This window comes from Phalangium opilio, unplaced genomic scaffold (genome assembly GCF_054372755.1).
Source record: "Phalangium opilio isolate 3A_F unplaced genomic scaffold, DU_Popi_V2 ptg000209l_1, whole genome shotgun sequence".
NCBI classification, from domain to species: domain Eukaryota; kingdom Metazoa; phylum Arthropoda; class Arachnida; order Opiliones; family Phalangiidae; genus Phalangium; species Phalangium opilio.
Genome location: NW_028324217.1, coordinates 14,755,451 through 14,773,309, shown reverse-complemented (window position 1 = coordinate 14,773,309; position 17,859 = coordinate 14,755,451). Strand labels below are relative to the sequence as shown.

The window sequence follows — 17,859 nt, the reverse complement described above, 5'->3', positions numbered from 1 at the left end:
CCGTAGTTACAAAAATTTGATTGTTTACAAAAGAATATTTTCTATTTGGCTAAAACAGTTCTTTGGCGTTTTTCTATATTTACAGAATTCGTTAGATGATTGAAGGCCATCTCATAGAGAACTGGGTAAATTCAGAGAGTAGAAACTTGTGGAAATGTTTCATCGCCGAAGAATACAATGAGGCCACGCCTCTTAACATCAGCAATTTATCTGGTGCATTCATTCTTATGCTCTCACTGCAGGGATTAGCTTCCATGGTTCTCATCATGGAAATATTAGTTGCAAAGCATAAAAAAGCCTGTAAATAACACGAAAATGTAACGGTTATGGTTAAAATACTGATATTTAAATAGGGATGATGTTTAGGTTTGCAACATCTTATGTTTAGGTTCACAATGTGTTGATCGCTTGTCATATCTAGCATTTTAACATGTTTAAGTTGGTATATGTCATGTTATTATATTATAATGCTTAGTACCTAGACATGTTTACACGATTATATGCCCAGTTGTATAACATGTCTACTGGTTTATATGTCTTAGGTTTTAAACACGTTCATGTTCAATTGTCTTGTGTCAAAACATGTAGAATTTCGAACACTTTTCAAAACATGAGGTGGATCTGGTACTACAAAAATCTTTTTCTCTGGATTGCACGGGTGTGTAAAGTGGTGTTTCTTTTCATAACATGACACCTTAATTCCTAGGTCACGATACATAGCCATATTTTTAGGGCCCATGTCACTTACTATCGACACAACGTTAAATCCAATGTCATGAAGGCATTTTATACAGTCCGTCATGAAATTCTTCAGATCACCGCTGTCTATACTGTTGCCAACCAAATGCCAACCAAGAATGTATTTCCATTTGGAGCAAGCAGAACGAACCATTACCACTAATCCCTGGGTGGCGACTGCATGGTTAGACAATGTTGAATGTCCCAATACAGTTTTTTAATCCAGCATCATATTCGTATGACCGCTTAATTTGCATTTCGTCAACCAAGAGTATAACACTTTCTTCTATCTTTGTCATTTTGGGTGATTGTTTTTGCAGCAGGCGCAGCGTGGCACTTTGAATACCTGGCGGAAATTGAAGCGTCTCTAGATGTTGATTTAGGCACCTTGTTGTTGGAAGTGGATGGCCTTGCTCACGTAAGAAATTGTACCCTTTTGTACCAATATTGTATAGAAGTTGTAACGACGATTGTATGGCTTGAGGAGACCACTGTTTGCATCGTTTGCGCTGTTCTACAACGTGATTTATTTGATCCGCAGTGAAGAGTTTGCCAAAGGCCGTCATTACTTTCTCTAATTGGTACCTCGATCTTTCGTGTTCCGAAAGCAGTTTAGCGTGCTGTTTTTCAAGGTCTGTATTCTTCTGTGACAATTCCGCTATTGAAGTCTTCAAATCTTTTATAATTATTTTCAGGTTTTTAGAGGCATTCTTTGACTCATCAGAAAACGTTTCTGTCTGTGTTTCGATGTGGCTTTTTCGTGAATTGTCAACAGACGCCTTTAACATATTAATGCAAAGTTTAGACCAACGCCAAAAAGTTTAACATACATTCAATCTGTTTCATAATCGTGATTATTTACATTTTTGGCCACATCAATTGATTCCAAACGCCGCACTTTAGAAAGTCTTTCCATCTCGTCCTGGGATTAATTGCAATAAATAACTAAAACATCCATGATACCAAACAATATTGCGATGTTATTAAATCTAAACTTACCATATCATTTCCGGTGTTTTTTCTTTTATTCCTCTCAGACATGGATACTTCTTTTTGAATTGGGTTTGGTGCTCCAATTGTAGGAACTGCATTTGGGAGTTTTCTACCATTTGTGCCAAAGCAATTCGAAGAAAAATGATCCTTCAAACAAAGTGGTTATTAAATAACTATTATTCATTCATTAATAAAACAAGACATTACCTTACAAAGACGCAAGTGCCGATATTTTCCACTTAAGGCATCATTGCTATTTCTACCGATAAAGTTAAACCATTGTTGTCTAACGTCACGATTATTTGGAAAATAAAATAAATAAACATCCTTTTCTGAGTTTGTGCAAGGCGGGAACGCGCATTTACAAGTCATAGTAAATTTTAAATTGAAAATTTAAATTCAACCTACTCCCTTGACTTTAAATTGAATAAAGAAAAACTCATGAACTTGAATATATTCAACTTTATTCTTTAGTAATAAACAATGTGTAAGTTGTGTTTAAAAAATGGAGGCAATATTTTTCACAATCTATAAAATAACACCAATGTTCAGTTTTTTATTACAATTTCAACCAACAATGTCTTTTGTAACACCAATGTTCTAAAAACGAAGTATTTTAAATTTCGCGCCAAAGACCAAATTTTCCCGCCATCTACCTGTTACTGTTGGAAGTAAAACATCCAGTGGTTACCGCGCATGTCAATGGGCGGGGCTTCACCTTTCCCCACTCGGTCTATATCCCACTCTAGCTTCTTGCTAAGCGGGACGCTAGAAAATGTTTGTCTCTGACAGATCGGAGCTAGCGTCATTTTCTCGCTCTAGTTTTGCGTTTTCTCGCGTCTAGCGAGGGGTTCCCGCGGCAATGAAAACACCTTTGCTAGAAGCCAGACAAAGTTCTAGCAAACTCTTCTCGCTCTAGCGCGAATTTTTCTCGCTTCTAGCTTTGATGAAAACGGGGCTTAATGGCTTTAGCATTTTCCTTGCTTAAAGTCCCTTAATCCGCGATAAAACGACGTAGGTCCAACAGTATTATATCCAGTGAGTGTTTTTTTTTAAATTAAAAGTAATATTTATACTTAATTGTATTTAATGAAACTATAAAAATGCACCACATTTAAGTTGTACCTTTAATAAAAGATCGTTCCCAAAACTAACGAACCTATAGTTTCTTTAAAAACGTTCCTAAGTTTGACTCATTTTGAAAAATATTTCCACTTTATATCTATGGGAAAATTTTGACTTTTTCACCAAAAGGTCGGATTAAATTTTTGGATTCTATAACCACCCTAGGCCAGTGGCGCCGCCAGCCTACCCGTAAATTTCAGAGGGGCTCCGAAATTAGGTTCCCATAATATTAAAATACCATTATTACAATATGTTGATCTTAGCCTACAAGTCAATTTACTTTAGACAAAGTTTCACAAGGATGATTATCCTTTTGGCATCTGATTTTTACAATATTCTACAAAACGGAAAATGGGTTATCTCGCTTTTTGATTTTTAGCCACATCGTATGATGTACATCTACGATGAGGCTCTTAGTTTGACCTGCCCTGTTGTCATTCTTGAAGTAGTGGTAAAATTTTTGTTTCGTCATTGAAGGGACAGTGAATGAAAGAGGATTGTGGTGAGGTGATTTTTTCGTTCTTTTATTACGTGGATGGGGATTGTAATAGTAAGTTTAAACATTTCACTTAATTGTACAAGTGAGGTTACTAATTGTGAATTGTGTTTTACGTTTTCTCGATATATCTAAAGCGAAATAAACGATTATTTGATTGCATTTCTCCAGAGAGCGTAAATAATTTTAAAAGCAAAAAGGAAGTATATAGTATCTTTATATATTTAATATAGTATATTACAATTTTAACATAAGTAAATTTATGAACGTAAGGATTACAGCCCAGGTTATTATTTTTTAGGTCAGGGAAACGAGGGGCTAATTACTTGGATTTTCTGTACTTCAATTATGGTTTAGGTATGCGTTATTGTGGGGCTTTTCACTCAAGTTTTCCGTTTGTGTCGCACTATTACAATTATAAAAGAAGGTAAATTATTGATGTACAGTTTACGGGCAATCTTTTTAGCACAGATAAAGATAGCGCATCGAGGGAGCAATCAGTCTGATTTTCTGTACTTCAATTAAGGGTTTACTTATGCGTTACGATTAATCATTTTTGCACGATGCGCAAGTTTCCTATTTGTGTCGCACTAATATAATTATAACAGAAGAAAATTAATTGAAGTTAGGATTACTAGTAATCATTGTATCACACTTAAAGGTAGCGCATCGAGCGGCTATTCACTTAAATTTTCTATTCGTCACGATGTGGCTAAAATTATGAGCTCAGCCCTAGGGTCATCTTGTTTGTTTTGCGCTCCTTACCTAACCCTTTTCTCTCCCGTTCCTTTTGGTGCCATAAAACTTCGAGGTCAGACTCCTTTTGGTAAACCGATTTCCCTTTTCCTCACCACATCATAAGTGCACAGTGACCTCATAGGGGGCTTAACTGAAAACCCCCCTCTCTCTCTCTGACTCCGTGTTTCTATTCGCAAACTATAGTTTATATAATAATATGTCTGATGATACTGAACTTAAATATATTAAACTGCTCTATATGAATAATATGATAAAAATAGTTGTTAATTTAATATTATCGACACTGTGCAACTAAATTTTTCTCTTCAAATATTATGAGGGGCCCCCAAATCTTCCTTAGCATCCCTGTAAATAAATCCTGGCGGCGTGCCCTTGGCAACGAAAATTGTGTATTTGCAAAGCAGGGGAGGTCTTGATGGGTATTTTAAGGAAAAAGTTCAATTGCCAGTGTCGGTGAAACCCTAATAATTTCCCGAATGTGCCCACTTGCCCAGCTACATTGCGAATTGCGAAAACTAGTAGGATATAAAAATACGTGGCAATCGGATCTTGCATTTTAAATATCGTGTGATAGTTTAGATTAGAATAGGTTTTTCCACATTTAGACAGTCATCTAGCCACCATCGGTGCAGATAACGTCGACAAAGTATAAACCAAAACCATGAATATTGCTGAAACAGTACACTAGCGCCCGTTGGATTAGCCGCAACGGGATTTTCTACTAGTTGTTTAATATTTCATTTTATTTTCAAGCCATCAGGGTTGCTACCCTACGATTTATTTGGAAGAATGATATATTACATTTTCGAAAACAACAACCGTCTTAAGTATTTACCTAGAGACAAATTCGAATTAAAGAGTGTCAGTCAGACATACCTCGTAAGTCTAAATATACTTGCAGTTACGCTTAGGAAATATGGCTTTCAATTATTTTACACTACGATCCAGTTACAGGGCATTAAAATTAATACATTTTCAGAATATAATGATGATTTATACACCAGAAACTTATGACAAGCCACCATTTGATAAGAAGCTATTTAAAACAAGAATACCAACAGTAGAGTTCATGTATTCTTGCTTTAGATTTCTCTCGGCAAAAAACACGACGTATAACAAGGGTTCAACTGGAACTTTCAACGGCATAAACGCTTTCTCTAAGGGAGTAAGAAACGTTTTTTTCAATCTCAAAGGTTATATATTTTTAGGGGACGAAATTTTGAAGGGGAAATTTTAGTAATTTTGTGTTCCCTGGGTGATATTGTGAAAATTTCCTGACGTCTACAGAACTAGTTAGATTTACTCTTATAGTTCAATTGCGAAAGAAATCCCATGTTATTTCTATGGGAAATTTTCAGTTTTTTGCCAAAAGTGCTGATTAATTTTATGGAAATGAAAACAACCCTTCTCAACTTTATTTTTTATAAAATGAACTATTAAATGAGAACTATTAAATGAATCTCTTTGAAATTTTAACCACATATTGAGGGCCCAAATTGTAGTTCTGCGGATTTTTTTTAAAAACAGTTGAGTATACACAAAATAAGTTACATCCAATCAAAAAACCTTCCTTGTACATTAAAGTCAGTATGAAGTCTCACCTAAGAGAGCTACCGCTCTGCTAAAATATACGTCTCACAAACTAATATAGACTAACGTAGCCTAAAAAATTGCATCTTAGATGTTTTTAATAACAATTTTCGCTTAATTTTGTGACATATTTGGTCAGATTTGGATCGGGTTGGTTTGCTCTTTCGCTCTTTTAACCTTTGTTGAGATCATTCAAAGGCGGATCAATGGAATTCGAAACTCAGTCTTACCTTTTGCTTTGAAGAAAGTTATTCTGTACTTCGGAGCTATATTAGGGAAAGGTAAAATCATTTCTATACAGTCGCTTTGAAACTGAGGTTTCATGAATTGGTACTTTAGTATAAAGCGTTATTTAATTACTCATTGAGCACTCTAACGCACGGTTACACGTGCAGACGATGCGGCACTATTTTTAGGCATGGTTATAAATATTTTATTTCAACTCGGCCCTTGAATGTTTACTTTTTGTTTCACTAGGCATAGTAACAGATAAAACTTTATTTGAACGACTAAATCTATGGCTTATTGCGCGTTACATCGTTTTTAAAAAGGACAATTAAATATTCTTGAGAGACTTGACTTCTACTGACGTTTGAAATGAAGCATACGCCTGTTGTTTCGTCTTACTCAAATCGGTAGTATATTAATAAAAACTGGCTTTGTAGTCAAAGACGGGGGAGATTGTGAAAGATAAGTGTAGAAAATTAATTGCCTGAAGTGACAGATATTCAAAGTTTTACTTTTGAAGACACGATCATAAAACATCAATTATTTTAAAAAAATTCTTATCTTAGATTTTTTTACCAAACTTACTTTTATTTTATCACGAAACATATGCATCATTTTAAAAATAATACACGTATCTCTTTTATTTTCTATCAAAAACTTACAACTAGGTTTGAGTACTCGGCCCTATAAGCAGAATAAAAAGGACAGAACATTGTTGATAACTGATAAAAAAAACCGTCTGAAAACTGAACAAATCGTGTTCGTTAATTTTAAAATTTTAAAAGTAACAAAACTAACGTGATAGCTCCCAAAAGATCACTACCTATCTAAACACCTTTTCGACACTAATAACATACAAACGGCCTTTGTAATTTTCAGCTTCGCAATATTTCCTATTTTCAGATATCCAAGTATTTGAACCTCCTAAAAGCAAATGTTACTCAAAAATTAAAACCTAGTATCACGCTTGTATCCCTAAAAATACTTGAAGATGCCATTTTTCTAGAACAACTATTTAGAGGAAATTACTTTTGTAAATAATGTTGAAAAGAAAATTTGGTCCAAAAACTAAGATAAGAATTTTTTCAAATAATTGATTTTTTATGATCGTGTCTTCAAAAGTAAAAATTTGAATATCTGTACTTCAGGCAATTAATTTTCTACACTTATCTTTCATAATCTCCCGTCTTTGACTTAAAAACACAGTTTTTATTAATATCTGTAACTTCAGTCTTAATATTAATTAAAATTGTTCAGAAACCGTAGGAGAGTAATATAGCTTATTTACTTGCCACCGGTAATATAGCTTAATTATCAGCCACCGGTAATATAGCTTAATTATCAGCCACCGGTAATATAGCTTAATTATCAGCCCCCGGTAATATAGCTTAATTATCAGCCCCCGGTAATATAGCTTAATTATCAGCCACCGGTAATATAGCTTAATTATCAGCCACCGGTAATATAGCTTAATTATCAGCCACCGGTAATATAGCTTAATTATCAGCCACCGGTAATATAGCTTAATTATCAGCCACCGGTAATATAGGTTAATAGCCTCCCAGCGGTAATTTAGCTTAATTACCAGCCACCGGTAATCTAACTTAATTTCTTGCCAAAAGTAATCTACCTCAATTACCAGTCATCGGTAATCTAGCTTAATTACCAGCCGTTGGTAATGTAGCTTAATTACCTGAAATTGGTAATCTATATCTATAAAAATCAAAGTCCTGACTGACTGACTGACTGAGTGATAATCAACGCCCAGCCCAAACCGCTTTCCCTAGAAGGCTGAAAATTTGCAGGAACGTTACCCATAAGTAGTAGGCGCGTAATAAGAAAGATTTTTTCAATCCGCCGCCATCTTAAAAAATGGCGCCCAGAAATGTAAAAAATATTCTCTATGCAATTAAGTACGCGCGTTTCAACCGATTTCACAAATATTTAGTACACTGGTTTGCTTTAACCTTAAGACGGGCTGAATGGTCTTTCGGGTTCGATTTTTCGCCATCTTTTAAAATGGCGCCCAGAAATGTAAGAAAATATTCTCTATGCAATAAAGTCCGCGCGTTTCAACCGATTTCACAAATATTTAGTACAATGGTTTCCTTTAACCTAAAGACGGGCTGAATGGTATTTTGGGTTCGATTTGTTGCCATCTTTTTAAATGGCGGCCAAAAACTTAAAACCCTTCTTTATGGAATAATGTCCACGTGAAAAGTAATAAAAAATATCCCGACGGGCTGAGAGGCAACGCCGAGTGCCTTCTCTCCTAGGGTTCTACAAAAATATTAGTCATCAATAAAATCTACACATTATTTATATCATTTTGATGAAAGTTCTTATACACGCGAGCGACGCCGCGGGTAACAGCTAGTCTAGCATAATTACCAGGAACCAGTAATCTAGCTTAATTATCTGCCAACGTCAATATAGCCTAATTACCAGCCACCGGTAATATAGCTTAATTACCAGCCACCGGTAATCTACCTTATTTACCAGCCACCGGTAATATAGCTTAATTACCATTAGTCGGTAATCTAGCTTAATTACCAGTAGTCGGTAATCATCTGAAATCACGTTTATTTTTTCTGTCCCAAAGGCCGTTGGTAACTAAAAATATTATTGTTAGCTCGCACAATGCAAGTTACCCTTGTTTTTCAACCGCCACGAAAATGGAAAAAAGAACTTTATACGTGCTGTCATCATAAACTGATTCTTTACAATGCTAAAATTGCGCAAAATGGAATGGTTTAAAAATTTTAAATTAAACATACTTAGACTCAATTATAGTCAATGAAAATCACGTAGCGCCTAGTAAAATGTTGTACCTTTCATTTAAAACCCTTTTCAAGTCTGGCAAACGTATAGTTAAGTCTATAAGGTACTGGACAAAAAAGATGTTTTGGAAAAAAAATCCCATGTTATTTTCTTGGGAAATATCGAGTTTTTCTTAAAAAGGGCTGATTAATTTTATGGAAGTGAAAACCACCCTTAGCAACTTTATTTTTTAAAATTTAAGCTGTTATATGGATGACGTTGAAAATTTAACCACATATTGAGGACCCGAATTGTAGTTCTGTGGAATATTTTCTAAACAGTTAATACAGTACAAAAAAGTTACATCCAAACAAAAAACCCTCCTTATACATTAAAGTTTGTATGAAGTCTTATCTAAGAGAGCTACCGCTCTAGAATAGATTATAGGTTTCGAATCGCAGTTAAGGATAATAAACAGCGCAATTGAGTGAACTTTTGGTGTGGAAGCTCCACCATTGGGAGGCTAGACGTTTCCCGTAACCCTTGCCGATCTTCGCCTACATTTTAATCTTAACGATGATGATGGAGTAGAATCCAGTAAGTACAGTCTGGTGTCCATGTGGGATGGACAAAAGACCATATGATGGTCGTGAGAGAGTATAGACGCCAGTATACGCCAGTTGTTGCCTGTATACGCCAGTTCACTGGCGTATAATAAAAAAACTGTCGTATAAAGTCGATCTGTTTGTAGGGGTTTCATTACTACCCCCCCCTTTTTTTCTCTTTCCCTCTAGGTAGTGCAGTGCCTGAAGGGGGGCTGCGTTGAGCGGGGGGGGTGCATAATCATTGTTATGCATAACCATTGTCTTCCCCCTATGGTGGCGGGAGATCTGTTTGATTTTTATGATTTGTCATGTGTGTATCGTCCTGAGGGGGGGGGCTGAGAGGAATTGATAACGTCACGTGTCACGTGATGGTGATGGCAGGAATTTTGAATTTATTTTTAGTGTATTGGTACGACGTCACGTAATTTATTGGTGTTGAACGCACTAAGTTTCCCTTAGCGCTAGTGGTATTATTTTGGTGTATCTTTAAAGCCTACCTGCACTATCCCCTTTCCCGGAGGGTACTTTCACGCAAAGCATCTAGCTCCGTCTCTTGTTTCCGTAAAGCCAACGGCGCATGCGCAAGCGAACAGGGCCCGTGACGTAGTTGGCGACAAACAAACGGGTTTCGGGCTTCGGCGCGACGTGGATAATAACGCGTAGATCATAGGAAGGTGTTAAGTTTCGCTAGCGGTTATTAATTTATTTTGTTTCCAAAATGGTCTATTGTTGTGCTTATTCGTGTAAATCTTCAAGCGCAAACCCCGGTAATAGTTTTTATCGTTTTCCTTTGGATAATAAGGATCTTTTAAAGCAGTGGCTAGCTAAAATTAAAAGGAAAAACTTCACGCCTACAAAGGCTTCGCGTGTATGTCATTTGCATTTTGAACTGGATTGTTTTGAACTAAGTGTAAGAAAAGAATTTTTGTCTTCAATTGGTTACAGTGGTAGTCGAAATTCAAAATTAAAACCCAATGCTGTACCAACAATATTCTCGTTCAATGAACCAAAGTTGGCACCTAAACGGGTGGCTGCGTTAAAGCGGCGTAGAAGAGAGGTAGGCCTATTTATGAAGTTCGAAATATGCGTTTTTGGTTTCTATTATATTTTATTTTACATCTAGGTTGTAAGTGACTTAATTAAAGTTAAATCAGGTTCAGGCACTTTTGATCAGGAAATAAATAACGAGGAAATGCAGGCTGACTCCAGCGAACCTGATAATGACGAAATAATTATGCCCTCAACTAGTGGCATACCTTCTTCAAATAAGGTATTATGGTGTAAAATGATGAGAGTTAATAATTTAGACATAAAAAATCATGATTAAGGTATAAGTGTAGATATTATATATTACATTTAAATACATACAGAAACAAGTAGAAGCCAAAACAAAACCGGCAAGTAGTCAAACCCCGAGAATAAATTATCGTTCAAAACTATCTCAGACAAAATTTGCTAGTAATACGAAAGGTAAATCTAAGCTGACAGAAGTAACTGTTTTTTTTTGGTTTAAATTAAAAATATTCTGATAATGTCATTTACTTTTAAAGCTGTACAAACTGAAAGTATAACTGAGATTAAGAAAACTAGTAACGCTGAGACACAGTGCAACCTTTACACATCTAACGAGCCTATAGTGGGTTTACGAAAAGAAATCCTTTTTACTGGTGATGATGATGACAACAGCAGCAATGAAGAGTTCCAAGATAACGAAAAAGAGGACCCATCTTATAATCCCATTGATATTTCAGGGTATTTTTTTCTCTTAATTAAACGGAATAGAAGTAACAAATTAAAACTTTACAGATCTGAATCTGACGAAGATTTGCCCAGTCACGACATGAAAAATGAAAGAAAGTTTATAGTTTTTGAGAGCTGTATGATGAGCCTTTTTGCAACCTGCTTAGTTTGTTCTAGTTCAGCAGTAGCTAAAATTAAACAGGTTTTGGGTACAATGGTTGCCATAGAAATTGAGTGTGTCAATCGACATGTGAGAACTTGGTTTAGCCAACCAACTCATGGAAAAATGCCACTTGGAAATTTAATCTCAGCGGCAGTAATCTTGTTTTCTGGTGGTCACTCAACAAACATCATAAGAATGTTCAACTTCCTCCAAATCCCATTTATTTCATCTCGGACCTATTTCAAAATCCAGAAATTTTACTTACATCCTACGATTATGCTTCGCTGGCAAAGAGAAGAAAAAGCTCTTCTTGGCTATTATAGAGCAAGGGCTGAAAGGTACACTTTTGGAGGGGATGGTCGTTGTGACAGTCCTGGCCATAGTGCTAAATATGGCTCCTATACCCTCATGGATTTAGAAACTGGAGAAATAGTAACATTCCAGCTAGTACAGGTACAATAACACATTTGGTTTTTAAATAATAATTTTTATCATATTGAATTGGCTTGATTACGTAGAGTAACGAAGTTACATCTTCCACCGCCATGGAGTTAGAGGGTTTAAAGCGTTGCATGAAGGTACTGGACAGTAACGAAGTTTACCTAAAGACCCTAATTACTGATCGTCACATCCAAGTCAGAAAATACTTGAGGGAATCTTATCCTGAAGTGGCTCATCAATTTGATGCTTGGCATATTTCTAAAGGTACGTTTTAGTTCAAACATGAGTATCATTCCATGGTATTTATTTAACCATTTTAAAGCCGTTGCCAAGAAATTTAACCAAGCTGCAAAGATCAATGATTGCCAAATAATTGAGAGATGGACTCAAAGTCTCACAAATCACCTTCATTGGTGCGCTTGTAGCAGTCCAGGAAGACCTCTAGAGAAAAAGGACAAATGGTTGAGCTTGCTTAACCACATATCAAATAAACACACGGACCATGATTTGGAATATTTCAAAAATTGCGTTCACCCACCAATGAATCAAGAAACGCGAGTGAAAGGGACGAAAAAGAAAAAATGGATTAGAGAGGGTAAGCTTTACCCTTATCAAATTACGATGAACCGTCAATTTTATAAAATTAAAATGTAATAACTAAAATTTAGGTACAATGGCGCACATTCAAGTGTCCAAAATTGTAAAAAATACTAGGCTTTGCAATGATATCAAAATGATATCCAGCGATGGTCAAACGAGTAGCCTTGAAGGATACCATTCGCAATTGCTAACAATGGCTCCAAAAAATAGACACTTCTTTTATGAAGGCATGCAGTCAAGGTAATGGACTTTATTTTAAACTCATGTATACAGGGTGTTTCTGAAAGGTCAATCAGAAATTAAAAGGGATGTTCTTTTGGGCAAAATGTCATAGAACATTTTTAATTTCTGATAGACCTTTCAGAAACACCCTGTATATCTCACGTCTAAATTAACAACAATCATTTGGTTTGAAATGGTACTACTTCTTTCCTTATATGGGTTTTTCAGGTTAGCTCTGGCGGCTTTGCACAACAATGAGAACAGTTTCAGATGTCAAAAAGAAAATGCCAATGGAGAAATGCGCTACAAAACCAAATTTCCCAAAGCGAAGAAAGGGCGCTGTATTGTATCTGCAGTCAAAGAAGAGGCCACATATGGTACAATATTTGTCCTTCAGTCAAAAAAAGTTCTAATTATAATTTTTAACAGATTACGTGGATCAACTAATTGAATTAGTTTTTGAAAGGAGAAGTGAATTTCCATCTTACGAAGAAGCAAGATTAAATCTAGAAATGCAACCAAATCTTGTGCCTCCTCCTTTGTCAAACACTTACATCCAACCACCTAAAGCTGAATTAATTAGAAACCATGTTTCTAGATTCCAAAATTAAGGCTGATGACACTGAATTTTTTAATTTTTAAAATATTGTGTTATTTGAGTGCAGTTAATGCACTTTTCATATTACTAAATAAAAAAATACTAAAACTATGTTTTAATTTCATTCATCAAATCATAAAACTTTTAGGAACTTTTATTGAGCAATAATTTGATTTAGTAGTATCACAAATTTAATTTTATGACTTAACAATGTAGTATCACAAATTTAGTTTTAAGACTTAACAATATTTTAGTTTATCTTGGAAGATCAGAAATAAGATTTAGTATTTTAGTTTTTAAATATCACAAATTTTAGCTTTTACTTTTGACTTAGAAAGTTAAGACTAACAATATTTTAAACTCAATTTTTGGTTTAAACATATACAAATCCTTTGTATATCAAGTTTGGGGCAGGAAATCTTTCCCTTATCTTATTAACAACACAAGCTGGTATAATTACCCTCTGGCGTTTACCCAAGTGTTGATAAACAAACCGGACGAATTGTCGGTATGCTGTGTAACGATGTCTCCTAAAACGTATTAATAGCTAATTAACCTGGTAGTTTAACAATAAAAACTAATATCGTACTCGGCAGTAATCATGTTCCTATCATTCACGCCAAATCTTCTCATGTCCGCTCTTACATACGCGTTGTAAGCCGTCTTTAAAACTTCTTCTTCAAGACAGTTCAAAGAAAAGCCCACATGTTGTGTTACACAGAGGTGCCCACCTTCATTGGATTTTCTTTTAACTGCTACTTGTTCACAGCAGCAGATACATTCTTCAGGGCTTCCCAGAACAACACAATTTTGACAGGTACACCTTCCAAATATACACTAATTAAGGCTGAGTTCATTCAAACTAAATTAAAATTGAAAATCCAATTACCATGTTCTGACATTCGTCATTCTATTTTCTATATCCATGGCACTCTCATCAGATTCTTCGCCCGAATCCCTATTTATAATTTCTTCATCACTGGATGAGTCAGTTTTCGGTTCAAATTGATAAGGCTCAACGTTATTAGCCATAACTATTAAGTTATAAAACTTAAATGTGCCGTACATTCCCAAATTATAACAAGAGAACAGTGGGTTACAGCCTCGTCTGAGTCGTCTCTATCAAAAAATCCGCCGTATTTGTCTCCGACTACGTCACGCGGCTAGGGGGTGGCTAGATACAAATTCCCGCGGTTTTCGTGCATTCTGTCGTCTGCTAAAATTCGATCTAATTTAAAATATTAATTAAAAATTGGCGGGTGTTTTCGGGAAGGGAATATTATTTTCGTGTATTTTAATGTTGTATCTATCATTAGGTAAAATTAAATTTTTGTGTGCAGGTAGACTTTAAGATATTGTGTACGTTTTGGGTATAATGTGTCGGTAATTCTATAGGTTCTGCAAGCTCTTTCTACACCTATCCTACACACTGAGAAACTAATGTCAAAGAAACAATAGTTTTCACCATGTTTTTGATTGTTTAATGCTGTTATCCAGAAAAACCTCTAACAAGCCTTAATATATACAGGTAGTCGCTGTTTTTCGAAATTACATTACCTTAATTTTAAATATACAGCAAAACATTGCTTTTTTATGTTAACGACTGTGGAAAAAACAGCTAGTTTTTATTTCTCAAACGGAAGTGCAGGATATGTTATTATTAATAGAACGTTGCTGTTTTCCGAAAAAAGTATTCTGCCGTGAATAATTAAAAACACAGATAGTTACACTATTAAGTATAAATTAAACCTATATTTTACTGTATAATCCACCGTAAATTAAAGTTTTGCATACTATAATTTGAACATTAAGTACTTTACTTTAAACCTTGAAGCACTTTATTTTAAACCTTGAAACGCTTTAGTTTAAACCTTGAAACGCTTTAATTTATACCTTGAAGCAATATAACCTATTCTTACCTAACCATGCTAAGCCTTTTGGAGAAGGTCCGTGTTTATTATGAAAGAACCCATATGAAAATAAAAATATTTTGGAAAGTCAGTGAATTGCTAATTTTAAAACCAATTTTTTTAACTTTGCAATCTCTTCTTCATTAAAATTTCAACCTACTTATTTCTAAAATTGACCGAAAATGTACAAAACGTGTTAGGCTACATTCTTAAAAGCGTTATGCGACACTCTTAAAAGCGTTATGCGACACTCTTGGAGTGGCGTCGCTAGGCTTTTTATGGGGCTATAGCGCCCCCAAATTTCAAAGTTAGCCCCTCAAAATAATCCGTACACTAACTTCTAAATCGTCGACTTTAGTTATACAGTTAGAGAAATTTCCGCTTCAAAAACCTCGTTAGTGTCAAACTGTTCCAAGTTCGCGCACTTCCAGGGATTTTCTTTTCTTTAAATATGGTAGAGTAGATTAGGTCAAACGCGTTTCTTGTGCTCGAAAAACTCTTCGTGAAAAGAGATTATTAAATTTAACGAATACGTGTGTATATACTGCTGGGATATTAGGGCCTCCAAAACCAATTTAATACCCGATGCATTTATACAAATTTATAACTTTCTGCCTTTTTCAGAAGTTATTAAGTCGGTGAAAATGACCAACTTACCATGCAGTTTCAAGCTGGATTTGAAGTCGAACAAGTGGCCAACTTTTTATGTAGTTTCACATTAATGCGAGAACTACCCTTGTTTGTTAGAACTGTCCTCTTATGTTCTCTCAAGGTTGAACCTTGCTAAGCATATAGCGCTATTTGCTGATAAATCAACCACTCGGGAAGGTGTCATGCGACACTCAGAAAGTGTTATTTAAACTCGGAAAGGTGTTATGCTGTACCCTTTAAGGAATTTCACAACACTCATAAGGGAGTAAAAATTAACTTTTATTTCGATATAAGAGTTAAAATGGTGTTAAACTGAAACTCTGTAGCACCATTTTATTCTTATCTTTGACACTAATTGCTCAAATAAGTGTTATTAAACCCTTTCTGGGGTGTAAATGAACACTTGTAATGGTGTCAAATTTGGACCCATATAAACTACTTTTAAAGGTGTTAAAGCACACCGCATTTTCTTAGAGTTTATAACAGCAACCAGTATAAATCTACCCTAATGGACAGTCTGTTAAAAACAGCTAGTCCTCTTGTATAAATGACAAGTTGCATCTTAACCAACAGAGCTTAATGTTTTTAATAAAGGTTTGAGTGCTTTTAGTTTAACAGCAAAGAGAGTCTTTATCAAAATAAGCTCCGGGATTTAAAACTGTTCTAAGAGCTGTTATTTTTACAGCAACCCTATTTTTTTAGTGTACTATAAACGGTTTGAAACAGCATGATGTGTTTTTATTTTCACAGCAATCCACGTTTTAATCCAGAGTGCTTAGTGAGTTTAAAACCACATATTTTGCTCTTAGTTTTACAGCAGCAGAAATTTTATGTAACTGTGATTTATTGGTAGTAAAACAGCATATAGTGCTGGTTTTTTCATTGACCCCTACAATATAATCAACGGTTAAGACTGTCTTTGAAACAACCTCTGAAGCGGTTATTTTAAAAACTACGAACGCCCCTGAATACACGAACAATTAATACTTAAATATGTTAGTTCCACTGTTTAGAAAAACAGTATTGTTGACGGTATTAAAAACAGGGAGGATGTGCAATTAAATTAACATCATCGTGATGGCATACGCTTTTGCCATTACCATAGTGTTTATTTTACAGCATTTTTATTCTGTGTGTAACTGTAATGCTATACTGTATAGGATTGTGAGGTCTCCATGTATGCTTATGTCATACTAAAGAACCAGTTTTAATTGAGATAATGTTTACGTCGTTTATTGAAAACTAAACTACGGTGATGTTCTAGGTGTACTTATGTTCTGTATTGGTTATCAAGTTACTGAGTTAGAACAATAGTACATTTTAATATCAAAAAAGAAGAAATACGGCAGTTTTTACATAATTTTGTCGCACATCAATAAGCTATAATTAGTTAAAATTAACAAATATTACTAAAAAAACTCAGAACATAAGGATTACAATAGTTTTGATACGATGTGAAGAATAAGTACAATTACTTGAGTTAAAAATGCAAAATATTACTAAAAACATGAGAAAATACGATTTACATAGATTTTGATACGATTTGGCGAATAAACATAATTAGGTCGTTATTAAACTAAAAATCTTCATAACACTGGCTTTGATAGCAAAACAATAGACTAAAATGGAAAATTAATACAAACGCAATACTAATTTTTTTATACTAATAGACTAAAATGCAAAATTAATACAAATTCAAAAAAAATCATAGTACAAGATGATTAAGCACATAGACATTTACAATCATAGACAATATAACAATATTACCACATGCGAGCTTATTAAGCGCATATATTTACATGTTCCTTCATAGAAAATTTAGCAATATTATATTACTACAAGAGAGGTTATTAAGTGCATATATTTTGCATAAACACGTAAGAAAATATAGCAGTATTATGTTACTAATTACAAGATGATTCAAAGTTTCAAAGTATATTTTGGCATAGTTTAGTACAAAAGCTCATGAGTATATATATTGAAAAAAAAAAACATATACCATTGGTACTCTTAACAAATTATAATGGTTACGATTTTGTGAATAAATACAAATACTAGGTTTTATACGATTAAACTAAACTTCTCATACGATAGATAAAAAATGTTTTCCATAAGAATTTTACAGACAAAATTACTGAAATACGCTTAAATGCACAAATATTACTAAAATCGCTGCGTATTCGTTAAAATGTTGTTACATGCTAATAGTTGAAATACAAAAATATTACTAAAATCGCTGC

At 34.6% G+C, this 17,859-nt stretch overlaps 2 protein-coding genes across 2 annotated transcripts; one reads left to right on the top strand and one right to left on the bottom strand.

The window, feature by feature from the left end:
• The first annotated feature begins 9,785 nt into the window (after positions 1–9,785).
• Positions 9,786–12,482, top strand: LOC149620790 (uncharacterized). Its single transcript, XM_089854607.1, has 8 exons — positions 9,786–10,351; positions 10,418–10,564; positions 10,665–10,764; positions 10,845–11,046; positions 11,101–11,650; positions 11,716–11,902; positions 11,961–12,233; positions 12,307–12,482. The coding sequence occupies exons 1-8, from the start codon at positions 10,013–10,015 to the stop codon at positions 12,480–12,482; spliced, it is 1,974 nt and encodes a 657-aa protein (XP_089710733.1). The 5' UTR covers positions 9,786–10,012.
• A 689-nt stretch (positions 12,483–13,171) lies between these two features.
• On the bottom strand, positions 13,172–13,990 carry LOC149620789 (uncharacterized). Its single transcript, XM_089854898.1, has 3 exons — positions 13,948–13,990; positions 13,648–13,881; positions 13,172–13,588 (listed from the first exon to the last, which is right to left on the bottom strand). The coding sequence occupies exons 1-3, from the start codon at positions 13,983–13,985 to the stop codon at positions 13,432–13,434; spliced, it is 429 nt and encodes a 142-aa protein (XP_089711024.1). The 5' UTR covers positions 13,986–13,990; the 3' UTR covers positions 13,172–13,431.
• Between the last annotated feature and the right edge of the window lie 3,869 nt (positions 13,991–17,859).